At 44.1% G+C, this 27881-nt stretch overlaps 1 protein-coding gene across 1 annotated transcript; it reads left to right on the top strand.

Moving 5' to 3' along the window:
* The first annotated feature begins 210 nt into the window (after positions 1-210).
* Positions 211-21588, top strand: LOC147001152 (zinc finger protein 439-like). The gene is made up of 4 exons (XM_085830434.1): positions 211-336; positions 20451-20554; positions 20750-20830; positions 21489-21588. Exons 1-4 carry the CDS (start codon positions 211-213, stop codon positions 21586-21588), a joined length of 411 nt encoding a protein of 136 aa, XP_085686560.1.
* The last annotated feature ends 6293 nt before the right edge of the window (positions 21589-27881 follow it).

Raw genomic sequence — 27881 nt, 5'->3', positions numbered from 1 at the left:
TGCAGAGGACTCGGTAGCTGCAGCTCCAGGAGCACAGCGGGCAGAGCTGGGGGCTGCGCGCGCCCCTGCTGCCACCGGGCCTCCTGCCGCGCCCCGCGGCGACTTCCGCGCCCGCGCTCCACTTTGTTCAAGTCCCCGAGCGGCGGCGGGGTCGGAGCCCGCGCCTTGGGCAACTGAGACGGCCGCAGTCCGCGCCCCTGCGCCCGGGCGATGCCGGACCAGATCTCCGTGTCGGAATTCCTGGCCGAGACCCATGAGGACTACAAGGCGCCCACGGCCTCTAGCTTCACCACGCGCACGGCCCAGTGCCAGAACACCGTGGCGGCCATCGAGGAGGTGAGCGGTAGCGTAGCCCGCGCCGGTCGGGAGCCTAGGGTCGCGGGGATCGCGCTGCGCCCTGGGCACCCGGTAGGCTTTCGCGCCTGGTGCCCGATACCCAGTGCCCTCCGCCTGCGCCCACACCCGGGAAAAGTTTCTGGTACCCCAAAGCTGGACGCCGGGCCAGCAGTGCCTGACACAGAAGCCCTTTGTTCCCTGCTCTAGGGAGAGGCTGCTTGGCCACCTTGGGCCTTTTTTGGGAATGCTCCTGTCTGTTCCCATTTCCAGCGCAGTGTTTCAGGTTCTTTGCTCCCATCCTCGGAGAGGTCAACTTCGCCTGCAGAGTGCATGGAGGCTGCGAGCCAGGGACCCCTGCGAGCTCTGCGTCCCGGAGTGATGGCTCTCCCTGCGTGGACCTCTCCAACTTGTTCCGGAAGTAGCCCGGAACAAGTTGGAGAGGTCCGGAACTGTGGCTTCTGAGCCAACCTGTAGAACAGATCCAGGGACCCCAAGCTGCTTAGGCACAGGTGCCCATCCCATCTTGGGAGGCCTGGCAGTGCCCACCTTTTGCCACAGAGCAGCGCTGTAGAGGTATTGCCCGTGCTTTTGTTCCCCCTGGTAAGAACACGCTCAGGGCAACCAGAATCTTCTGTGGCACAAGCTTTATTGCTTACCCTTTCAGGAGCCAGTGGAGAAGAGAGCGCCAGAGAGAGAGAGAGAGAGAACGATAGAATGGCGGTAGAATGGCGGAAACCCGTCCCTTTTATGGAGGACTGTCCTCCGCCTCGGACGTGTCGCTCCCTGATTGGCTGCAGCCCATTGGCCGGAGTTGTCGTCATGGGGAAGGCAGAGCACATGGGGTGGGAAACTACCCCGGCGCATGCACAGATGGTTTGATTACACGGGTGCCAGTGCCATCAGCGCCATCTTGTAATGGCGAATGTGAGGGCAGCTCCTTACATCTCCCCCTTTTCTTTTATTTAAGAGCAATAGGCCACCCATTCTAATGAGAGTGGAAATAGAGGTCAAATCCCCAGTGTGCAAAATAGGGGCTTTACACAAAACCTCCTCCCAGGCTCATCACCCAAAGGGGTCTTGGTCCGCTCCCGTGTCGTTTTTCCTGGGGGAAGGACACTTGGACACTCAACCTTCTTGAAAGATGACATGTCTCCCTAGAATAGGCTCATATATGCCACAGAGCCCTTCTACTGCAGTGCTTAGCCATGCAACTCTCTCGGGCTGCTGAAGCACACTCACTCTATCCCGTGCAATGAGACTAGCCTCATGGGGTGCAAGAGCTGAGTGGCCAGCGACCTATTGCTTAAGCATAGATAACCATATATCAGGGGAAGCACCATGTTCTAGTGCTGCAAGCGCCTGGGAAATAACCACCTTGTCTCTCCTAGTTTGGGCCTTAAGCTTACAGACCAACCAGAGAAGCAACACTAATCCACAGCAAAGAACAGCTCCAAATAATCCCACCCCCACCCATTCTTTAAAGAAGGAAAATGTTGGGGAGATAATCCTTGGTCAGGGACAGGTCCAAGTGCGTGGGGCAAGTCTCAATTTTCAAAGGGTCTGTTCAAATTTAGCCATCCAATTCTGTATCTCCCAACGCTGCTCTCCCTTTGTTGTTGTCACACTGGACATCACCAAGACGAGGGACATCAGTTTTCCCTTGGTCAGTCTGGATTTTTCGGGTGAGTCTTTCTGGTATCCAAAATGGGTTGTCTTCATTCTGTGGAAAAACACAAACAGCTCCCCTGGATCTTATCAAAATAGGATCCGGTCCTTTCCATTTGTTATTTAAAATATCTTTCCATTTAACCATGTCTTTGGGGCTATCTGGCTCTGAACAATGAAGTTCAGCCGCCGTATGGCCATGAGCATCAAAATTTAAAAAATTGAGTGTAAAGAGTGCCATAGACACAGACACTCTTGGTACTCGGGGTAGAGCCTCCTCGACTCCCCCTTTCTGTTTTATTAGATGGAAGTCCATTCAGGTGGGTCACGTCCATCTGATGGCAGAACTGTTGGAATTTTTGAGATGTATAAGCTGGTCCATTATCAGTCTTAAGGAGTTTGGGTTTCCCCCAAGCACTCCATACCTCAAGGCAATGTTGAATCACATGTGAGGCCTTTTCTCCAGTTAAAGGAGAGGCAAACAAAACTAATTGTATCTACTGAAAAATATTGGCAACTTTACTGGAAGGCTTAATCACTCCAGCCACTTCTAAAAAATTAAGGGGTTTTAAAAAGGTTTTTAAAACTTTTAAAACCACTAAACATTCTACCACTTGAGGTGAATTTTCATTATATTGTTTGGATACTACTTTACCATTAGCCACATAGGCACCTATGCCAGTTTTTGATCCATCAGTATATACCACAATCTCATTTTTAAGTGGGTTTTTTTACTGTTATTTGTGGAAACACAACAGATTGATTTTGGGCAAACTGTAAAATTGGATGTTTTGGATAATGGTTATCTATTTGTCCTGAAAAGGAGGTAACTAAAACTGTCCAATCATTAGATGTGGCTGCCAAGGTTTGAACCTGTCAAAAGTCCAATCTCTCTGCTCTGGAGTCAAAGCAGCAGTGTTTGCTCGGGCCTGCGTTTGTGCAGCCTCTTGTCATAGAGCTCTCCATTTCGTATATTTGCCCATACTGGGGAGAGCAGCTTTTGCAATCATTTGCCAGTCGGCAAGAGTTAGTGCCATGCCAGCAAGTCTGTCTAACTGCACCAAAGGAAAATTAGCATTGGCTCCATATTTACGGACCAACTCAGCAAGCTCTTTAACCTGTGTATACTCTACTGGAGCATGGACACACCCACCCTCGGCTCCTTCAAAGACCGGAAATGCCTGTTGTATCTTCCTTTGTTCCTCTCTTGAAATGAACGAGTCCGCGCACTGCCTCTCTGCACAGGGCTGACGCACTACGCAGGGCGGGGGCTCCGCATAGGGTGGAGGTGCACTATGACTTTGAAGCCGACTGCCCGGAGGTCGAGCAGCAAGCTGGCCTTTGCCAGCCGCTTTTGGCTTCTTTCTTGATCTATAAGCTCGCATTTCTCTCTCATAACGAGCTGCTTCCTCCTCCAAGTCTGTTTCCTCAGAAGGGCTAATTTCTTCATCTGATTCACAGCTACTAAGAACTGGCTCTTTAAACTCGTCTCTTTTCTCCTCTTTCCTTCTAATCTCTCCCCAGGTATTTTTCCCTGACATTAACTTTTCCTCGGGTTCAAGACCCGTGGAAAGGCCTGTATACTTATTTGGTGCACCATGTTTCCTCTTTTTTCCTGCTCTCTCTCCCCGCTTTACTTCTGATAGACTGTCTTGAATTTTGTCCAGAATTCTCCACCCCACCTTAACCACTTGTTGACATATGAAAAGGAACAAAAAGGCTTTTAACACTAGAGAAAGTTCAAGACCAGACATACCTTGTAAAGCTGTAACGCGTCTCGCTGCAGTTCTGGTTCCGCTTCCGCTCCGTCCCCCAGCTGAAGAGTTCTGAATCCACACCGGATCCTTCTCAACAGTCTGTTTTGCGGGAACACTTCGTTACCACAATTCCCCAGCTGAAGAGTTCTGAATCCACACCGGATCCTTCTCAACAGTCTGTTTTGCGGGAACACTTCATTACCACAGTTCCCCAGCTAAAGAGTTCTGAATCCACGCTGGATCCTTCTCAACAGTCTGTTTTGTGGGAACACTTCATTAACCGCTCCTTCCCCGTGATGTAGTAGCTCCTGGGTTTCAGCGCCATTTATTTCCCGCGCTTTTGTTCCCCCTGGTAAGAACACGCTCAGGGCAACCGGAATCTTCTGCGGCACAAGCTTTATTGCTTACCCTTTCAGGAGCCAGTGGAGAAGAGAGCGCCAGAGAGAGAGAGAGAGATAGAGAGAACAATAGAATGGCGGAAACCCGTCCCTTTTATGGAGGACTGTCCTCCGCCTCGGACGTGTTGCTCCCTGATTGGCTGCAGCCCATCGGCCGGAATTGTCGTCACGGGGAAGGCAGAGCACATGGGGTGGGAAACTACCCCGGCGCATGCACAGATGGTTTGATAACACGGGTGCCAGTGCCATCAGCGCCATCTTGTAATGGCGAATATGAGGTCGGCTCCTTACATAGAGGGATGTGGAGAATGGTCTCTTTGAGGTCCAAAAGTTCTTTGGTGGCCGCTTCTGGGCTACCTGTGTGGTGCCTGTTGACAGTATGATCAGCTCCTGTGCCCTTAACCTGGAAAGGACCTGCATAGTCATTGTATTGAGTGGCTAAGCAGCTAGCTCTCCAGATCCTGGGGAAGAGGGACTGCGAGAAGGAAGCAATTTGGGTTGAAAATTGAAGCAGGCTTGGAAGAGGCTGTGTGAGTCCAGAAACCACGGCTATCCACAGCTTGGGAAAGCCTCACTTACATCATTTTCTTTACCTCCCCAACAGAATTTAGAGTTTCATGTTTTCAGCTCTGTATGCTTTGTTTGTCCAGCTGGACTCACAAAAGGTAGCTGGAGAACGAGACACACATGTGTAGCAGTAGTGAACCGATGACTACATTTCCTTTCCTCAGAATTTTAACATGAAGGTACATATTTTAAAATACTTGTGTCAGAGGCTGGTGTTCAGAGAGCTTTTAAATTAAGCTATGTCATTACATCCTTTCCCCTTGCTTGAACAAAGCATTCGCTATTAGGCTTTGCCTGGGCCGGGGGTGGGGTAGGGGACTAGACTATTAATCTTTCGTGAAAAATATTTGTCTTTATAGACCTACACAGTCAGGACTAGACTCAATGAAAAATACTAGGTTCAGCATCCTGCTTTTGGAAGTGAGCTAGGGTATCTGTTCTCCTTCACCCTAGTCCCCTTTCTTTTCTCTCTCCTGTCTTCCCAAAGATCTGCTTGTAAATCTTTTGTAGCAAATTCAGTGAGAGCAGATTGCTTTAGTCCACTTTTCTCAGCCTGACCTTTAGTTGCCACTGATACCTTTAATGAGGCAGGTGGGGGATGAGGGGGATGAGAGCCCCTCCCCCATGAGGGCCCTTGAAAAGCACTAGGAAGATAGTCACAGTGTTTTGAAAATACATCATTAATGCTTATGAAAATAATTACATTCAAAAAGGTAGGATTCCCTCTGTGGAAAGGACACTTGTGTGTGATGTCCTTAAAAGACAGCCCATGTTTATAAAGTCAGGACGCTTCTCTTCATTGCATTGAATCAGTTAGGTATCAGTAATACTGGCAGATGTTGGAAAGCCTGGCAAATAAGAGTTGCAATTAAAGTTGGCATGGCCTCTCTCTGATTAATTTTAGTTTATTTTGGATGAACCCAAAGCTGCTTTTCCATGCAGTGCAGGAGATTACCCAAGAGCTCAGTTACTGAGTAGATTAAAGAGAGACTGGATTTGGTCTTTCTATCAAATTGCGGCTGGCTTCACTCAGCCTCCAAAGCAGAAAATGGATTTGAGTTGGAAACAGGGAAAACCTGAACTCTTTGCAGGCTTATCTCATTTTAAGTGAGGCCAGCATCCACTCTAAGATAATAGTGTGTATGAACTGATTTGAAGGGTGAAAGGACTCAGTGTGGATTACTTAAAATAATGCTTTCTTTCTCCTCCTACATTATTTAATGTTTACTTCCAAAACAAAAAGTTGTTCTCTGTCTAGTGTAATAACACACCATGTTTACAATACTTAGACTTTAAGCAAATGTCTTTTTATGGTCAGATGAGACATTAGGGTAGGTTTTGTGACATACAAAAAGTTACGCATTTCATAGAAATACAACTAAAAAAATAAGTCCCTGGCCTTCTACTTAAATAAGTTATGGAATTAGTAAACTTATCTGATTAACTTTGGCAATCCTGATTGCTCCCAATGGAGAATATGTCTAGCTGTTGTCATTTTCTGACTGAAATAGGCTTTCTTTCTTTTTTTTTTTTAAAGATTTATTTATTTTTATTATATGTAAGTATACTGTAGTTGCCTTCAGACACTCCAAAAGAGGGAGTCAGATCTCATTATGGATGGTTGTGAGCCACCATGTGGTTGCTGGGATTTGAACTTCAGACCTTCAGAAGAGCAGTTGGGTGCTCTTACCCACTGAGCCATGTCACCAGCCCCTGAAATAGGCTTTCTTGACTTGCACACCTGTAGCTAGAATGTCAGTAGTTAGCCAGTGCCTGACCTGTATTACAGGTATCAAACTGTTGTGTTTAATCTCTATCCCTGCTGTGCAGATAAGGAATTTGTGGCTAGGAGATTAGTTCAGGTTATAGACACAGCAAGTGGAGTTTAAACTTGGCTGGATGCTGCTTTCTCAAACTGCTTGGCTTTGTGTAATGCTTAGTGATGGTGCATTCTCAAAACTGCCCATAGCTAGATCAGCCACCTCCAAGTCAGGCTCCATCACTTTCCAGTTATATGAATTGGGATGAGACCGTAACCACCCATAGATACTTTTACCGTTTTCAGTCCAGTTCACAGTCTAGATAATCATGGCTATTTCTGAAGGTTCTGGTACAGTACCCAGTAGACTTAGTAAATGGTAGCTGCTTTACCAGATTTCACTGTAGATACTGTATAGACCCTGGAATGAGAATGGCGGAGGGGAGAAGAAAATGGATGAATGGATGAAGGTGTGCATATAAATGGAAATTGTTGTCCCTCCCCCTAGGTGTGCCTGTGTGTGTGTGTGTGTGTGTGTGTGTGTGTGTGTGTGTGTGTGTGTGTGTGTGAGTGTGTGTGTGTGTGTGTGTGTGTGATGGCTCCTGTGCTGACCGAGGCCCGAGGCTGATCTTGTGATGCTTTCCTGAATCAGTTCCCCACCGCCTGCCTCTGCTTCCCCTGAATCCTGGGGATCCCCATGCAGGTTTACAAGCTTGTGCAGCAAGCACCTGACCCCCTAAGCTGCCTTCCCAGCCCCCATGTATTCTCTCTAAGGAGCTTATTGTCTTGGTAACAGGTGAGAGTGTAGGTAGTTTGAAACTTTTCACTTCCTGATGACTTTCTCTGAGTCACTTACTTTGCCCAGTTTGCAAAGTGCAGAAGCGCAACTGGTGTCAGCTTTGTGCTTTGGAAATAAGGGAGAAAATAAGTAGTTGTGGCATAAATCTGAAAACTGAGCCGCGCCACCTCCCACCCTCTTCCCAGCTTTGATTTTTGTATCTTAGTTTTTTTTTTAAGCCTCTGGTTACTTCAAAATACTCTGGAAATAGAGAAACATTGTGTGCATCCTTGGGACACTCCTGTTGTTTGTTAGGGCTTCTTCATAGCTCCATTCATCCCTACCCTGCTCATTTGGCATTGATTTAGTTTAAAAAATATATTTGATATTGACTCTTAAGTATTAAAATTTAACTTTTTCCTTCCACGGCCATGAGTCTCTTGTTCTGTTGTCCTTGGTTACCTTAGAAATCACTTTTCTGTTCTAACTGCAAAAGGAGAATGAACATCTGGACTGTACAGACTCTCAGGGGATGCTGTTCATGGGCCCAGGCTCTGCCCAGTAGTTCCACTGGTACTTGAAGCCTGGGTCTCCTATCATCCCCAAGGTAATAGTGGCACTGTCCAGCATGCCTTAGTGGTAGAGACCAGGTCTACTGTGAAGATTGACTGGCTGGAGGACTTGTGTTGAAAACAGTCTTTTTTGTTTTTGTTTTTTGTTTGTTTGTTTGTTTGTTTTTGGTTTGGGGGTTTTTTGGGGGGTGGGTTTCGAGACAGGTTTTCTCTGTATAACCCTGGGTGTCCTGGAACTCACTTAGTAGACCAGTCTGGCCCCGAACTCAGTAATCCAGCTGCCTCTGCCTCCTGAGTGCTGGGATTAAAGGCATGCACCACCACACCTGGCTATAACTAGCATTTTTATGAGCTTTAATTCTATGTTAAGAAAATGTGCTTTTGCCAGTTAGTTGCCTAATACCAAATGGTCAGCACCGAAGCCAGACATATAAATATTATACAGATTGTGCAGGCTGTGTTTACATGTTTAGGGAATATACATATATGTATAAAATAACAAAGGAAAAGAGAGGTTATGAATTTCAAAGAGGAAGCGGGGGTATGCGGGTTGGTTTTGAGAATAGAAACGATGAGATTATATTACAATTTCAAAAAAATAAAGAAAAGTAATTGTAAAGTAAGAAAGCATTAAATGGGCTCATTTAAGATTATTTCTTTTTGAGAGAGGTCACATTGGCACCATGGAGTCATGTGACTCTGGGTTTCAGCAGGTGAAAAAACAGGAGTTCTGACCACTCTGGTTGGTTCTTCTATGTCCTTTCACTGTACAGAGGTGGGTTTCCTTAGTGCAAGCTGGTGTCTATTGAGTCTCTGTAGGCCAGTTTCCATTGTTGTCGACTTAGAGGAGCCAAGACTGACAACTCCAGAGATATCAAGTGCTAACCCCTGGGGAGGCATTAGAGGCCCTTTTTTAGAGGCTTTTCTTTTCTTGTTTTACTTTTTAGTCAGGGCTTCAGGGTTGCCTTGAACTCTATGTACCAAATATAACTTTGGATTTCAGATCCTCCTGCCTCTGCCTCCACCTTTGAAGGCTGCAATGACAGCATGTGTTATCATGTTTGTTTTATGTGGTGCCAGGGATCAAACCCTGGGCCTCTTGAATGCCAGGCAAACATTCTACCAACTGAGCTGCCTCCATAGCCTCTAGAGGCATTTACTGAGGAGAGGCCTTCACTGCCACGGAGTGAGTTGTCTAATAATACACCTGGTCCCTTAGGGCTGTGGGTTCCAAAAACCATCTGGGTTGTGTACATAAAGGCCTCATAGTGAATGGACTGAGGCTGGGTCTTCCAGACCAGGAGATCTGTGTGTGGTGGCTGCTGCTTCTTAGAGGGGCACAAGCTAAACCATGCCAATTAAGGTAACTGTTAGGAACAGACCTTCCAATTAGGGCTGTCCTAATCATCAGGATACATTCTTCTCAGATCAAAGAAAAAGTCTCCAAAACTAATACCCACAGGAACATGGCAGAAGAGGGGGTACAAAGAGCATCAGAGGACACATTTGGTAAAACACTTGCTTTCTGGATATAATGTGACCATTGCACCCAGGGCAGTGCCATTCCTTTTATATGCACAAGATCCAGCCTAACAGATATTGAGTAATATTCCATCAGGCAGCACTAAGTGACCTTAGTAACAATGGTGATTGTGATGAAGAAGGAGAAGGAGGAGGAAGATGAGGAAGAAGAGAAGAGGAACAGAGGAGGGGATGGAGAGGGAGGAGAAATGGGGGAACTAGGAGGAAAAAGAAGACACAATGGAGACATGAAGGTGGAAGTGTCAGAGAGGATGTAGGTAGAGGTAGGAATGAGAGATAGAAACAATCAAGATATACTGTGTGCACATATGAAATTGTCAAAGAATAAATTACTAACAAATAAATAATAAACCTTCCAGTTCAGCTCACCCCTGCTTCCTGACCATTGCCTTGCCTCTAAAAACCCTAACACTAAGAACCCTAATCCTTACCCTAACCCTCTAATAGGCTAACCCTAAGTCTAACCCTGCTTACTGTGAGGGAAATGTCTTCAGTATACCTTTTGAAGTGAGAAACCATTTCTTAATCTTGATCTTTTGAGATCATCAGATCCACCTTTAATCTAGGCAATAGATTCTTTTGGCATCCTACATACATAAAAGACAATGAACAGGGTTGTTCTTTCATTTTTTTATACTTGCCCTATTTTTGTATTTTAGAAAAGGTGATTTGCTAGTTTGATTTTTAAAATTGGCATTGGAAAGTACTTATTTCTTCAGAATTCTGGTACATAGTGAATATCAGCTGTAATAACCTGCAACATGAGATAACCCGCCCTTGATTTTTCTAAGTTCCCTTGGCCAAGAACCTTTCTATATTAGACATTAGAGAGACATTCTATTACATTTCCTTTCTATATCCACAGAGAAATTCATTCTGATTTGAGATATGTTTATCTAGAGAACCTGTCCTAATACAACTGTGGCTTTTCTCTACTTTGCCACTGATGGCGATGTGCTGGCTAACAAGATGGCGCAACAGTGTTTCCCTTACATTTCTGGCTTTCCTCCCAGGGTTGGTTGGTACCTATCATCTGGGAAAGGGAGCTGCAGTCTCCCTGAGCCCAGAACTGAGCCCCAAACAAAACTCTTGTTTCCTAAAACCCTCTTTAATGTTCATTGCCTGGGTACCTTCCCACTCAGATTGATAACCCCACTGCACCTTGGGTAATGGGCTATGCATGTTCTTCCCCTGGATTTCAGGAAGAAGAAGGCAAGTGATGTGAGGCAAGCTCAGGCAAGGTCTGAAGTCAGGTCCTGGTAATGCAGGATCATTGCTCACAGAGAACAGGAGCAGGCAGCTGACTAGCCTGAGCTGGAATGTGTTGGGAACTAAAAGGGGGCCCTGGGCAAGAAAGGAAAGGGTGGGAAGGCCCACTCCCTGCCAGAGTTCCACCTATGCTTTGGACAGAGATGTGGGAGAGCTGCCATACACTCTCTGCTCAGCCCCGGGTGGGCATCTAAGCCTTTGGCCCCCCTCTTTGGGTCTGAACAAGGGGCAGTCCAACCTGGAGCCCCGGGACTACTTTCCTAAAGCCCTGGAGTTATGGGAGAGAGGGATGAGAGGTTCCCACACCTGTGAGAGTGAGCAAAGTGGATCTGGAGTGGAGCACATGAAGGCCTTCCATCTGGAGAGTAGAAACGGCTCATTACGAGAAAGCCTATCCCATCCTCCAAGCGCAGTGGGCCTTGATGAGCAGAGACATTCTATGGTTTTAGAGCTTTATTATAGAAAGGCAGGGAGAAAGAGAGAAGGTAGAAGAGAGAGAGTTCCCCCTATAAGGCTAGAAGGGGGAAGGCTAGATAGAAAGAGAGTAAGAGGGAGAGAGGAGAGGAGAGGAGAGGAGAGGAGAGGAGAGGAGAGGAGAGGAGAGGAGAGGAGAGGAGAGGAGAGGAGAGGAGAGGAGAGGAGAGGAGAGGAGAGGAGAAAGGAAAGAGGAGAGAGGAGTGCAAGAAGTGAGAGGTAAGAGATAGAAGGAGTGAGAGCAAGAGAGATAGGAGGGGCTGAACAGCCCTTTTTATGGTCTTTACTGTTGCTAGGTAACTCTGGAGGAGTTTAACCTGAAGGTCAGAAGCTTGGGATATTGCCTCCCTGACTTTTAGCCAGGCTTCTCTTGTGGTGGCTAGGGTGGGGGTGGGGGTTGGTAACTTAGGCAGGAGCCTGAGTTCCAGAAGCATGAGGGAATTGATGCCTTCCTTGTCAAGTAAGTGAATTATCACCCTCCCGGGGTTCAGACCTCTGGTCAACTGAAGACCACCCTGTCCATGCTTAGCCCAATGCCCCACATGAATGGTGAGTTCTCCCCCAGAGCTGGGAGGGGTGAGAGTCCTCTTGGGGGACTGGCTCAAATGCTAATGTAGTGCAAACCACACCTGAGATCTGGAAAAGGTGTGGCCCTGGACATGAAGCACACTTTAACCTTGAGGAAGGGTGAGACCCACTGGCCAATCAAGGTCTCCAAGAGCAGACCTGCCAGTCAGACAAGGAGGCAGGATCTTCCTGGTGTCTTTCCCCAAGTTCACTGTGGCTGTGCAGGCTTGAATGGTTCTCTATAACCTGCTCTGAGCTCTGCTGTTGGGTGCTGTGAGAGGACCTCAGGAAGCTCTGAATTCCAGGCATGGTGAGCACAGGGTTACTGCCCACAGAGGGTAGGGGCAGGGTGGTGCTGAGCAGTGGAAGCTGGGGTGGTGAGTCCTCTCTGGGGCTGGATGGGAAGTATAAGTCATATGTGAGCACCTGTGAGGTCTCTCGTGTTGCTCCTCACTTGCTCCATCAGGGGTGACCTCTAATAACTTCCCCATCATTGCCCAAATCGCTTGGACCTTAGTTAGGCTGGCTTGTGAAAACAAGGGTGGTTTCTTTGAGTCTGTAGCACAAATGTCCAAACCCCTTTGTCTTTTAGTATATATTACAAAAACAGGTAAAAATCTAATAGGTCTGATTTCATACATTATACTTGTTTTTGTTTTGTTTAGGTTTTGTTAATTTTTTTCTGTTGCCGTTTTTTCATATTTTTTACTTCATATATTTAGTGATTTGGTTATTATTTGGCAAAGCGACTTTAATAATTTCAGAATTTTTTTATGGTTTTATTGAAAAATGATAGACCTCTGAGAGGATATTCTTCTATTCCAATCGTTTGTAATTTTCGCCTGCACATATTATGCCGAAGTCCCGGTTGTTTATTGCCATGAACCTTTTAGAATCCACATTTTTTGACTGAGATATCAATTTTTTCTCTTCATCTTGAATCCCCGAGATTCTGTCTTCCTTTCCTGTTCTGCAGGTGAACCTAGCCTCTGTAGTTTTGAGTGTACAGGTCCTGCTCTTAGGGGCTTAGCAACTGCTTATGTCATTTCCTGCCTCCATCCCCTGTGTCTGTTGTCAGGGGTGCTTTATATACATGGACCACCAGCTATAGCAGCTCTCTATTTTTGTTCCCTGTCTCTGTTCTCTGCACATGCACACTCTCTGTCATCTCTCCCCTCATGGCTCTCTTTCTCCTCCCTGTCTGTGTGCCTGTCTGCAGGTCCTCTTGTTTACTTCTATCCCTTCCCCAGGTTCTCACTCCTCTCCCTTCCCCCAAACAACCTCTTTTGCACTTTATCTATTGCATGCTTTAATTGCTCAGACCTGCTGTGATGGGATAGCTTGGATTTCTTGGTTGCAATTGTTCCTGGCTGTTACTCTCTATGTTGCTATGCTGGTGTGTAGCCATCTCTGTTTGGGTGATTATTGACCTAGGTACTGGCCTCTGGGTTTGTCTTTTTGGGTGGGAGTTTTGTTCCTGGGTTACTGTTTGATGCATGGATTTGAAGAGAGTGTTCACTGACAGTCTCCTATTTTACTGACCTGTTTGGTGGGTATGGTCAACATGGGATGCTTTGTGATATAAAAGCTGTTAGAAGAGACTGGCAGGAACAGAAGATCTTAGTAATCCACAAAGAGACATAGTTAGGAGAGAGGTCAAGCAGCCCATGGTGTTTAATACAATGTTGGAACAACTGGGATAATTGAATCTGGGGTAAGAAATCAATCATGAAGTTGATCTATGGAAGCTTACCTTGTGTCCTTTCAGGCATGGAATGTGGTTGAACAGGGAGTATCTGCCCAAGTGGGGGCTGAGACACAGGGATGAGGCAGGAATGGATGGGCAGGTGGGGATTGTCTATGGTGTCTATAGGAGGCTTGCACAGGAGGAGAGGAAATTTCCAGTGGTATTCTGTTCCAGTGGTAAGGGCAGCTGATATTAGTGTCTGCAATAACAGATAGTGAGGTAGGTCTTTGGACAAAGTCTAGTCTACAGACAGGCATGGTTGTGGTTAACCAGGAGTTTCTATTGATAATCAGGGGCTCAGGAACAGAGATGAGTTTGTAAAGCCCAAACAGTTTGCTTTTTAAGAATGTACATTTGTACATTCCATCCAAAATCCCATGACAAAATCCCCTTATCAACAGCCAGTTAAGGTACATCAGCAGGGTGAAGCTACATAGAGATAACTAAGACCTATAGAAAACAAAAACAAAAACAAAAACAAAAACAAAAACAAAAACAGCTTACCCATCATGGTTGTCAGATTTTTTTTTTTTTTTGCCCCCCTTGCTTGGTTTCTGCACATTATGCCAGACATACAGTTTTTAAAATATTACAAAGCTGATTTGTATGCAAGGTAATTTCATGTCCTGCTCTTTGGGACTTAGCAACTGCTTATGTCATTTCCAGCCTCCATCCCCTGTCTGTTGTCAGGCATGCTTTATATACATGGACCACCAGTTATAGCAGCTGTCTATTTTTGTAAACCTCCCAATGTTGGTGTAACTACAATAAATACTCAAAACCTCTAGACTTGATCTCTCAGTTTGTACCTAATGGGAGTTTGACTGCTGAGAGTCCATGTTACTGAGCTCATAAAAAAAAGGCCTCTGTGTGTTTGCATTGCAATAGGCTCTGTGCTGGTCATTGCAGTTTCTGTGAGTTGGGCATAAAACCTTGCTGCTTTGACTGGAACCCTAAGACCCTCAGGACTCCCATCTGAAGGGTTGAAAGACCACTGTTAGGATGTGTCATTGCTGTTCTTTGTGTCAGTGACCTGTCTGTCAGAAATGTGTCTGTGTACCTTGGTTTTTTCACCTCAGGGCAGTGCAGCCTTTCTTCTCCCCATTCCACTGTATCTTTCCATGCTCTGAGCCAGGAGCCCTTCCCATTTTATCCTGGCTCAGACACTACTCCAACTCCCTGATGTGGTGGCAGGGGTCCTGTAATGATATGGTTAGATCATTGGTTTTGGAATTTTACAACTCTCTCATTTATTATTGTCTCTGTGTCGTAGTTGCTTTAACTCAACATTTCAGACTACAGTCATCTGAAGGAGCCTCAGTTACAGGTGTGCCCTCATCAGAATGGCTGGTTTCTATGTCTCTGAGAGATAGTGTTGATAATTGATATAGGAAGACTCTTCCAGGAAGGGTGGCAATATTGGGAAGCAAGTGGTCGTGGGTTGGATGAGAGAGCTAGGTGAGCATTGTAGCCATCTGAGGCCATGTGAACTGGGTTCCCCTGAAAGGCAGCCCGGGGCTGAAAGAGATCAGAGGGCAACAAAAGAATGAGGCCAAGACAAACCTTTCTGTTCAAAGCCTCTGAAGTTTACTGAGAGTCCATGCTTATAAAGAGGGTAGGCCCATTCCCCAACAGCTCATTCTTGGTGCCTGGAGCCAGTCCATAGGCGATCTACAGGGCTTGTCTCCAGAACATCTCAAGGACCTTTCAACAGTAAGTAGAGTCTTGGAGAAAAGCAAATAGAGCCATCAAGGTCAGAAGGCTCTACCCTAGGTGTACTGGCTGGTTTTATGTGTCAACTTGACACAGCTGGAGTTATCACAGAGAAAGGACCTTCAGATGAGGAATTGCCTCCATGAGATCCAACTGTAAGGCATTTTCTCAATTAATGATCAAGGAGGAAAGGCCCCCTTGTGAGTGGGACCATCTCTGGGCTGGTAGTCTTGATTCGATAAGAGAGCAGGCCGAGCAAGGCAGGGGAGGCAAGCCAGTAATGAACATCCCTCCATGGCCTCTGCATCAGCTCCTGCTTTCTGACCTGCTTGAGTTCTAGTCCTGACTTCCTTGGTGATGAACAGCAGTATGGAAGTGTAAGTTGAATAAACCCTTGCCTCCCCAACTTGCTTCTTGGTCATGATGTTTGTTTAGGAATAGAAATCCTGACTAAGACACTAGGTAATATCCTTCTAGTGGCAGCAAGGTCGAAGTCTGGATCAGCCTGCGTCAAGGCTGAGGGAGGCTACAGAGCATGAGAGAGTGACCAAGCAAAAAAGCAAAGCAGGAAGTAGTGTTTGTCAAATGTTTTTGCCTTCATTTTCTAGCTTCAGTTTCTAGTCTGAACTCCAAGTAGGATGGGCTGTGATCTGACAGGACCGTGTAAAACAAACATTTATTACCTGAGATGCTTCTGCTCAGAGGAAACCATCACAGCAGCAGAGTTGCAAGGTAGAACAATAACAACAACAGAAACAACAACAACAGCAACAACAGCAATTATTTCAAAAGCTGATTTTGCTGCTGGACAGAATGTATGGTCTCTTTTGAAGGAATATGGAAAATATCAGAAATTGAGATGGCAAAAGTCATAGAAAGCTGTAGATGGAGCTTAATCAGTTGTTCCCGTAGGGTCTGGAAGATTGGAGTGTTGACAGTAATGCAGCCACACGAAGTTGAGGTCATACTATTTCAGTGGAAAATAGACTGAAAAACTTCAGGAAGAGGTCATTTGTGTGATATTTTGGCCAGAAAAAAAAAATCTTTTGTACTTGGCCTATGCCCTGAGATATTGAGTATTGAGTAAAAATTATTGCCTGATTTGTATACTTTTATTCTATTGTTCAATCTTCCTATTTCTTTATTCAAGTTACATTCTAATCGGTACACCCATCCCATTCCACCTTCCACAGTCCTTCATCACTGACTCCCTTTTATCTCCCCAGGGAGGCTGGGAACCACTGGATAACCCCCAACTATGGCATGCCAAGTCTCTGCAGGGTTAGGCACATCCTTTCCCACTGAGGTCAGACAAGGCAGCCCAGTTAGGGAAACAGTTTGCACAGACAGAAACAGCTTAAGGGACATGTCCCGCTCTGGATGTTGGGACCCCATGAAGGCTGAGCAGCACATCCACTACATGTATGGTGTGGGCCTCCGTCCTGCCACGCACACTCCGGTGAAGTCTGCTTGGCAGGCCGAGAGGCCTGGAAGCACTCACGAGGCAAAGAGTATCATGGAAGCTCACCTCCTGGAGTTTTGGCGTTCTCATTAACCCATATACTCATACCCTATTCCCGAGTTAGTCTGGTGTATGGATCCACGTGCTCTCTTTTAGTATTATCTTATTATAAGTGCCTTTTAAGATTGAATTCTGACATAGCTAAGCCTTCACCAGTGTTCCAACGTCCTAGAAAGTCCTTGAGCTGACCATGGGCTTGGAATTCAGTAAGAATGTTGCCTATTCAGTGACATTCAGAATTACCTCTGGTATTACACTATCACTTAGAATAAAAGCCAAGTCGCTCCCATATACAGGAATTTACAATGGTTTAGGAAGTAGATCAGGCTGTGGTTTTAGAGTATTGCATTATTCATGAGATGGTTAGCTAGAACGGAACTCCCTAATTAGAACCATGACTTGGGTGTGAAAGCCCTTGCCCCTGATCTCACACCTGGCTTCTAAGACTATAGCTGACCTTAGATAGGGCTGACTTTGTCTGTTATTTTATTGCCCAGTTCCTGCCAGTATTTGTGTTTACATTCCTCTGTTTTGTGTAAGAGTCATTAAGCATCCAGTAACCTCATTTGCACCTTGCAGATGTGTCACCTAACTTCCCTAATTTCTTCTGTATAAAAAGTTTGATACTCAATTTGACAAATTACATTCAGATTCTCACAACCTTTCCTGTGTGAATCTGTCTGTCATTCAATTCCTGCCAACTCCTTGCCCACCTGTGACCAGAGACCCGTTCCACGCAGACAAAGGGACCCAGAGGGTCTGCGGGTGGCTCCATCTCTGAGAATCTCCTAGGTTCTGGGTTAGTTGACTCTGAGGGTCTTCTCATGGACTTCCTATTCCTTCAGAGGCTGTCAATTATTTCCCCAACTCTTTTAAAATACTCCCTGAGCCCTGTCCAATGTTAGGCTGTGGGTCTCTGCATATGTTTCAGTCAGATGCTGGATGGAGATGTTCAGAGGACAATGATGCTAAGCTACTATCTGCAAGTATAACAAATTTTCCTCAGTAATGCCAGCCTTGGTGCTTGCCCATGGGATGGGTTACCAGTTGGGCAGGGTATAGTTTGGCCATTCCTTTCTGCCTGCCTTACTTGCAGACAGAACAAATTTTGGGAGGAAAGGTATTTGGTTTTCTTGGTGTACTGAACACTTCACTGGTGGTTCTGCCTGACTGCAAGATGCCACTTCTTCTGGTCCATAACTCAATGCCATCTATCTCAGTTAAGATCACCTCCCTAGCCACATTTGTGCCCTCCCATTCATAGTCTCAGGCACATTCTACAGATGATCCCACCCTAACCCCACTCTCTCCCAGCATCTGCTGATTTCATTTCATTTTCCTGGCTCTCTGGCCTTCTCTTGTCTCTTACCATACCTGTTCCTAACACTCCCCTTCTTCTTTCTTAGCTACTATCCCATCCAGTACTCTCCCTTCCATCTGCCTCTTCTGTGTCTTTCATACCCCCTTTTGAGTGAGATTCAACCATGCTCATTTGTGCCTTGTCTTTTTTACTGTCTTTCGGTCTATGAAGTGCAGTGTGGGTATTCTGTACTTTATGGTTATTATTCACTTGTAAATAAGTACGTACATGCATGTCCTTTTGGGCCTGAGTTACCTCATTCCAGATCTTAGTTTCTAATTGTACCCATTTCTCTGCAAAATTCATGATGTCCTTGCTTTTTATACCTGAATAGCATCCCATTTTGTAAATGAAACATGGTTTTTGTGTCCACATTTCAGTTGAGGAACATCTGCATTCTTTCCTGTTTCTAACTGTTATAAATAAAGTGGCTATGAACTTAGTGGAGCAAATGCCCTTGTGGGTATGTGCCTACAAAGGTACCCTAAGTAATTCCCCCTGCTTGTATGTTTTAAATTAATGGAAGTAGTATTAAAAGTGTTTTCTCATCCCAAGATGGAAACTTAAACAAAACCTGCTGCAAATGTGGTCCAAGTGAGGCAGGGTCCATTAATTTAGAAGCCAAACTTCACAAGATCATCCACATTGTGCCGCTTCTGGAAACTGAAAGATGAAAATACCATGGTCATAGATTCTTTCTCTATGGTTTCAGTTGAGCAGCACTCCAGCCATCTTTTGACAACGTCAGGATCCCAGGGAAGATTCTGTGAGAGTTCCTTGCCTTTAAGTGGTGAGGTTGATCCCTGAGTTGCATTTTGTGACCACAGATTGTGGAGAAAACTAACGCATTGAGAAATCTGCCTTGGAGAGATGCTACAGGGAGATGAAGTACCCAAACTGAGAGATGTATGAGAAGTTACAGGGAGAGCACCATCTATGCCTTTAGGAATTGAAGTCCAATGTGTTTGAGACAAAACTAGGATTTGTTGTTTGCCCTGCTGTTTTTCTTGCCTTTGTCCAAATTCTCTCCCTACGTGCACATTCCTATCGATTGGAATGGGAAGGCGTATTCAGTGCCATTTTATGTTGGGAAGATATAACTTGCTTTCTGATTTTGCAAGATGTGGCTGTCAAGATATTGTCTGGAGTGTCAGCAGAGACTTTAGACATTTGAACAGTGCAGGAGCCTTTCTAGATTCATCTTGGGGAAGATGAAAGTGTATATACACTCAAAAATTTCCTTTTTCTTTCTTTCCTTTTTTTTTGTTTATCTTATATTTTAGATATTCATTATCACCCTAATCACTGTCCCTACTCTAGGTCCCTGCCCTCACAGACTCCCTCCTCCCAATCTCTTCTGTTTCTCCTTTGAGCAGGGTTGTGGCCCTTTGTCTACTCCCTGGGCACATAGGTTATAGTCTTATTTTTTAGGATGGCATATGCTCATGACATCAATACTGCCTGAGGCTTCAGAGTCATTGGATTCTGGGTGTTGATGTTTCCCCAAACTCTTGTGTTTGTTTTGAAATTTTTGAATAAATAGGAGTGTTTTGCCTGTGTGTGTGAATATGAATATCATGTGTGCCTCATCATTAGTGTTGTTGGAGGGTGGACTCAGAACTCCTGTTCATAAAGCCATGGGTCACGTAAATGCTAGTAATTGACCACTGTTATCTGGAAGACCAGCAAGAGCTTTCCACAGCTGAGTTATCGCTCTCTCATGCCTTATGTTGATTTTTATGTTCAACACTTATATTACTAATATTTTCATCTGTCCATTGGTCCATTAAATGTGCCTTGATTGCTAGTAAAGTTTTACTAATGGTGCAGTTTAAAGCGGTACACTTCTTTTTTCTGCTAGATGAGTACAGAAGTGCAGGGAATGTATACTTCTTTGTAGGAACTGTAGTAAACAACTGAATTCTTTCTATCATTTTTGTCTCCGTGGTTGATTTTTGCAGTGGAGTAAGGGTCTTAATATGTAACTTTTGCTGTCCTGGAAAGTATTACATAGAACAGACTAGGATCCAGCTCAATGACGTATACCTGCCCGTGACTCTGGGATTAAAGACATGAACACATACACCCTGCTTGTCCGTGATTTTTCTCGTTAGTGATTCTTCTTTGAATTTCTGGGATGTGTCCTCAGAACTGTTGATCTGTTTTACCCTACATCTCCCTCTCATTGGAATTCCGCTCGAAAGACTTTATGCTATTTATTTAAAATTTTCATAAGCAACACAAGTGAACCTTCAACTCAATTTTCTTTAAAATGTTATGGTACTTAGATTATAACTTCTGTGTCTGGAAGTCAGTGGAGGAAGCACCAGAATTACATAAATATATGATCAAGGAAGTGTACATTTACTTTATAGTGATGTCAGTACCATGCTTTGTGATGTACACATGTATGGGATATTTTAGGATGCAGTGACTTATGATGATGTGCACGTGAACTTCACTGGGGAAGAGTGGAATTTGCTGGATCCTTCCCAGAAGAGTCTCTACAAAGATGTGATGCTGGAGACCTCACTGTTATAGGTATGACTGTAAATTTTCTTTTGCTTTTCAAAATAGTGGGAAGAGATGTCTCTTGGTGAGTGATGATGCTCTGTTATTTCAATTGAGAACAAGGAAGATTGAGATGAATAAATAGTGTCCAGTGATGTGAAAATTCACAGTACCTTGAATTTTGCCTTATTTCCAATACTAAATCATTCATTTTTCTGGTACTGTGTTTTAGGCTACACTTGGGAAAATCATCATATTGAAGGACATTGTCAAAGTTCAAGAACAAATGAAAGGTAATTTTCATGTGCAAGCTGATGTAATTATGCCTCTGAAGAAATTTTACTATGTTATGGAAGCTCTAAAGAAAAGCAGGAGTGTAAAATGTCAATACTTCAAGTGTAACTATAATTACAATATTCTTTTTTTTTTTAAGATTTATCTATTTATTATATGTAAGTACACTGTAGCTGTCCTCAGATACTCCAGAAGAGGGCATCAGATTTTGTTATGGATGGTTGTGAACCACCATGTGGTTGACAGGATTTGAACTCAGGACCTTCGGAACAGCATTCTCTGCTCTTAACCACTGAACCATTTTGCTGGCCCTAATTATAATATTCTTAAAAAAATGTTCTGCCTCGATGTAGTTATCTGATTTATCTATCAAAGCATTCCTCAAGATGAGGAAACATTGCCTTAAGAGATACCTTCATTCAATTTGTAGCTCTATTAGAGCTATACTGATCTGACAATGTGTATAGACTTACAAGACTTAGATATTGCACATCGAATAGTGATAAATATATATCCAAAACCTTCAGATTAGCAAATAATCCATGGGAAAGTTGGTGATACTCATATTCTTATAGTGAAATTGATCATTTGTTTAGGGTACAGTTTATGAGAGTCAAGAGTATTGTCATAGGAGAAACCTTAATTCATATATTACATGTCTATGAGGAACAAAAAGTCAAACAGTGTGAATGCAATGTGGAAACCTTTCATCTGTTATTTTTCTTTTAATGTATATATCATGTGTCACAGTGGATAAAAGCCATGTGAGCATAGGGATATTGAAAGAAGCAATGTACTGCTTTCTATCCCAGAGCAGTGAGAAAATATGTCAGATTCTGCCTTTGGTAGACATTCTGAATATGAGAAACGTTTGCAATCAATTGGTTTTCTAATTTTACTGGGAACTTCTCCAAGCTCACACTGTACAAAATCTTTATGGGTACTAGGAATTTGGAAATTCTTTTGTTTGTCCTGGTTCACAGTCAAATGTGGTATAATTACGCTACAGGAAAAATTATGAAAGCAATTAGTGTTATAAAGCTTTGAGTTCTTCCATTTTCCTCATATAGATGAAATACATCACGTAAATATCCCATATAAAAAGGATGTTATAAATATCAGCCATGTAATAACCATCACAGATATCTCGAAAGATGCAAAACAACCCATAATGAGGGAGAACACCATGAACATATGAAGTGATAAAACCAGATGATCTGGTCCATCTTTATCCTTAGACCAATTTGTAAACTTTATTCATCTTGATGAAATGATTGAACAGGGAAATTAATGTAGTAAACATATCACATGTGCCAATTTTCATTGCAGGTATGTAAGTAATCATAGTGGAGAGAAACTCTATGAATGTAATGAACGTTCTAAAGCCTTTTCATGTCCCAGTCATCTCCAATGTCATAAAAGAAGACAAATTGGAGAGAAAACACATGAACATAACCAATGTGGTAAAGCCTTTCCAACACTCAGTCATCTTCAATATCATAAAAGAACCCATACTGGAGAGAAACCATATGAATGCCATCAATGTGGTCAAGCCTTTAAAAAATGCAGTCATCTCCAATGTCATAAAAGAACACATACTCGAGAGAAACCTCATGAATGTCATCAATGTGGTCAAGCCTTTAAAAAATGCAGTCATCTCCAACATTATAAAAAAAACACGTACTGGGGAGAAATCTTATGAATGTCATCAATGTGGTAAAGCGTTTTCAAAACACAGTCTTCTCCAACGTCATAAAAGAACACATACTGGAGAGAAACCCTATGAATGTAATCAATGTGGTAAAGCCTTTTCACAACACAGTCATCTCCACAGTCATAAAAGAACACATACTGGAGAGAAACCCTATGAATGTAATCAATGTGGTAAAGCCTTTCAACACACAGTCATCTCCATCGTCATAAAAGAGCACATACTGGAGAGAAACCCTATGAATGTAATCAATGTGGTAAAGCCTTTTCAACACCCAGTCATCTCCATCGTCATAAAAGAGCACATACTGGAGAGAAACCCTATGAATGTAATCAATGTGGTAAAGCCTTTTCAACACACAGTCATCTCCAATATCATAAAAGAACACATACTGGAGAGAAACCCTATGAATGTAATCAATGTGGTAAATCGTTTTCACAACACAGTATTCTCCAACGTCATCTCAGAACACATACTGGAGAGAAACCCTATGAATGTAATCAATGTGGTAAATCGTTTTCACAACACAGTATTCTCCAACGCCATCTCAGAACACATACTGGAGAGAAACCCTATGAATGTAATCAATGTGGTAAAGCCTTTGCACTACTCAGTAGTCTCCAATATCATAAAAGAATACATACTGGAGAGAAACCCTATGAATGTAATCAATGTGGTAAAGCCTTTGCACGTCACTGTTATCTCCAATGTCATCAAAGAACACATACTGGAGACAAGCCCTATGAATGTAATCAATGTGGTAAAGCATTTTCAGGTCACAGTCATCTCCAATGTCATAAAAGAACACATACTGGAGAGAAACCGTATGAATGTAATCAATGTGGTAAAGCCTTTGCAAGTCACAATGGTCTCCACTATCATAAAGAACACATACTGGAGAGAAACCCTATGAATGTAATCAATGTGGTAAAGCCTTTGCAAGACCCAGTTATCTCCAGTGTCATGAGAGAACACATACTGGAGAGAAATCCTAAGAATGTAATTGATAAAGCCTTTACATGTCATAGTCATCTCCAACGTCATAAAACTAAACGTCCTGGAGAGAAACCATATGAATGTAATCAATGTGGTAAAGTCTTTGCAGGTCACAGTCATCTCCAATATCATAAAAGAACACATACTTTCCTGATATAGCTGTCTCTTGTTAGGCTATTCCAATACCTGGCAAACACAGACATGGATGCTCACAGTCATTCATTGGATGGAACACAGGGCCCTCAATGGAGGAGCTAGAGAAAGTAGCCAAGGAGCTGAAGGTGTCTACAACACTGTAGGCAGAACAATAATATAAACTAACCAGTACCCCCCAGAGCTCATGTCTCTAGGTGCATATGTAGCAGATGATGGCCTAGTCTGCCATCATTGGGAAGAGAGGCCCCTTGGTCTTGCAAACTCTATAAGCCCCAGTACAGGGGAATGTCAGGGCTCAGAAGTGGGAGTGGGTGGGTAGTGGAGCAGTGTGGGGGGAGTATATAGGGGGACTTTCGGGATAGCTTTTTAAATGTAAATGAAGAAGATATCTAATAAATTTAAATCTAAAAAAAAAAACATACTGGAGAGAAACTATGAATTTAATCAATGTGGTAAAGCCTTTTCACAATCCGGTCATCTCCAATGTCATAAAAGTACACATACTGGAGAGAAACCCTATGAGTGTAATCAATGTGGTAAAACCTTTTCACAAATTTATTGTCTCTATAATCATAAAGGTGGCACATGCCTTTAATCCCAGCACTCGGGAGGCAGAGGCAGGCGGATTTCTGAGTTCGAGGCCAGTCTGGTCTACAGAGTGAGTTCCAGGACAGCCAGGGCTACAGAGAGAAACCCTGTCTAGGAAAAAAAAAAAAAAGTACCCATATTCAATAGAAACCTCATGAATGTAGTCAGTGTGCTAAAGCCTGTGCATATCCCACTCGTCTTCAAAACGTAAAAGATTCCACACTGGAAAGAAACCTCATAAAAGCAATCAATGTGGTAAAGACTCTTTACAACTCTATAGTCTCCATTATTTTTAATGAACACATAGAAGACAGAAACCTTAGGAAGGTAATCAGTTTTGTAAAGCATTTGATGTCATGGTCCTCTACAATGACATAAAAGATCACATACAAGTGAGAACACACGTGAATGTTATGAACGTAGTAAAGCCTTTGTATGTCATAGTTCTTTAGGCATACACAAGACAAACCGCATGGCAGAGAAACCCCAATTCAAATGTTTGCTTTTCTCAGAGTTTGTTTGGTCATGAGATCTGTACCTAGCCATTGAAAGGCTGATGGAGAAACCTGACCCACGCTACTGTCTCGCCAGTGAAAACGCAAGCAGGCCACTTGGATCCTTCTGCAGTAAAGCTTTAATACATCTTCAGAGATAGATGATCAGCTTCAGGAGAGGAGACCCAGAGAGAAGAAAACCCTTCCCTTTTATAGGCTGTGAAAAATGATTGGAGACGTGCACCACCTGGATTGGCTGTTCACTATCAGTCAGTTAAAGCCACGAGAGAGGCAGGGCTCAGGTAATGGAAAGATACCCTGACGCCTGCGCACACATACAAGCAACGGATGTCAGCGCCATCTTGTAACAGCGACTGTGAGGGCGGCTCCTCACATCTCCCCCTTTTATTTTAGAAGCAACAGGCCACCCAGTACTGAGAGTGGAGACAGAGGTCAAATCCCCAGTGTGCAAGCATAGGGGCTTTACACAAAACCTCCTCCCAGGCTCATCACCTGGAGGGGTCTTCGTCTGCTCCCGTGTCGTTTTTCCTGGGGGAAGGACACTTGGACACTCAACCTTCATACAAGATGACATGTCTCCCTAGAATAGGCTCATCTTATGCCGCAGAGCCTTTCTACTGCAGTGCTTAGCCGTACAACTCTCCCCGGCTGCTGAAGCACACTCATTCTATCCCGTGCAATGAGACTAGCCTCGTGGGGTGCAAGAGCTGAGCGGCCAGCGACCTATTGCTTAAGCATCGATAATCGTATATCGGGGGAGGCACCATGCTCCAAAGCAACAAGCACCTGGGTTACTACCATCCTGTCCCTCCTTGTTTGGACTTTAAGTTTGCAGATCATCCATAGTAGGAGCAGTACTCCACAACACACAGCCACTCCAAACAAATCCACCCCCACCCATTCCTTGAAGTAGGAGAATGCTGCAGAAATCCAGGTAGAAAATCCTTCTGTCAATGACAGGTCAAGAAGTGTCGAATTGACTTGTAATACAGCGATGCTCAGCTCCCAGAGTGTCTGTTCAAATTCTATGGTCCAATTCTGTAACAAATAATGAGACAAAGCCTTTGACAGGTTAGTTGCTCTTGTAAAATTCTCAAATTGTACTGAGGTGATACAGAGGCCAGACAGCTTATGTTCACAACCCAGCTGAGCCATTTGCCACAGGACATCCACCTGCTCTTGGATCAGATCGATCCGTTGGTTTACCAACATGAGGCCTCCCTATATCTGGGAGTTGGCCTTGGCCTGCCTGTCCAGGGCCGATGTCATTCTTGCCGAAAGGTCATTGATGGTTTGCGTTGTCTGAACCGTAGCAGACAAGGCAAGGGCGGAAGCAGTGATAGAGGCAGCTATTGCTGCTGTTGCTACCAAGCCAACTATAATAGCAGAGATTCCAAAATCTCTCTTTTCTTTAAATAAGGTTAAACTGCTAGGGGCTTCTACAGGAACTGGAACAAATTTAGGCATGCGAGTAACCAAAGCAAAGGAATACTTAGTAGCATCCCAACACAGGGCATAGAAACATTCATTAAGCAAGTAATCTAACTCTAATTGATTACTATTTAAACTTTTTTCACTTACCACCCACAGAAAGGGGGCTAAACACTATATAAGGATATACACTGGCTTTGGTCTTTCAAGTCAGAGATCATCACAAAGCACAGGCTTCCTTTGAGGGAAAAGTTCTATTTTCCATCAGAGCCTGAATTTGCCCATCTAATGGTAAAAAGGCAAGTCCCAGCTCCCTATCAGTAGTAAAGAAACGTGGAAACACTTGTGCACTGTGCATGAAACACTTGTGCACTGTGCATGACAGGTATGGGCAGGGGAAAGGTGGACATAATACCCCAACGCAATTTCCCCGATATACTAGGAACCAGGATCTCCAGTAGAAGGGTCAGTATCCATTGTTGTTTCAGTGTTCCCTCTTTTGTCCACATCTTCTGAAGGGGAGATCCTTCGGGTGACGTGTTCTGGAACCCAAAGAGGATTGTCTTTTTCCTGTGGAAAAACACAAATAGCTCCCCTGGATCTTATTAAAATAAGATCCGGGCCTCTCCATTTTCTGGTTAAGACATCTTTCCATTTGATCATTTCTCTAGGTCTGTTTGGTTCTGAACAGTGACGATCAGCCGCAGTGCGGCCTTGTTCATCAAGATTCAAAAAATTAAGAGTAAAGAGTGCCATAGAGACAGCCACTCTCGGTGTTAAGGGCAGAGCCTCGTCGACTCCCCCTTTCTGTTTGATTAGGTAAGATTTAAGAGTGCGGTGGACACGTTCCACAATGCCTTGTCCCTGAGGGTTGTATGGCAAACCAGTTAAATGAGTTACATTCATCTGGCGACAGAACTATCGAAATTTTTGAGAGGTGTAGGCCAGTCCATTATCTGTTTTAAGAATTTTGGGTTGTCCCCAAGCACTCCAGGCTTCAAGGCAATGTTGAATTACATGTGAGGCCTTTTCCCCCGTAAGAGGCAAGGCAAAAATGATACCAGAACAAGTATCCACAGAAATATGCAGGTATTGAAGCCTCCTAAAGGAGGAAATGTGTGTTACATCCATCTGCCAGACTTGTAGCGGTTGAATCCCCCGTGGGTTAACCCCCACATGTGGCACTGGCAAGAACTGGCAACAGTTTTGACACTGAGTAACTATTTCCCTAGCCTCTTTTCTGGTCAATGCAAAGCGACTGCGCAAGGTTTCAGCCGTCACATGGAATTGTTTGTGAAAATTTCTTGCAGCATCCACTTGGGATGAAAAGGCAGCAGCCACAACCCTGGTGGCCCGGTCTGCGAGATCATTGCCTCTGGATATGGGCCCAGGGAGACCCGAATGTGCTCTGACTTGGGTGATATAAACAGGAAATCTCCTATGTAATAAAACAGCCTGTATTTTTTGAAAAATATCAGTGACTTTACTGGATGATTTTATTACCCCAGCAGCCTCTAGAAGGTTAACTGCATTGACCACATAGGAGGAATCTGACACAATGTTAAGCGGTCCCGGGAAGGCCTTAAGGACCTCCAAAACCACCAAACATTCCACAATCTGAGGTGAAGTTTCATTATATTGTTTAGACACTAT

This window comes from Mus caroli, unplaced genomic scaffold, assembly GCF_978045245.1.
Source record: "Mus caroli unplaced genomic scaffold, Mus_caroli_1 scaffold_14, whole genome shotgun sequence".
NCBI lineage: Eukaryota > Metazoa > Chordata > Mammalia > Rodentia > Muridae > Mus > Mus caroli.
The sequence above is the reverse complement of the archived record's forward strand: the minus strand, read 5'-3'. Positions and strand labels throughout refer to the sequence as shown.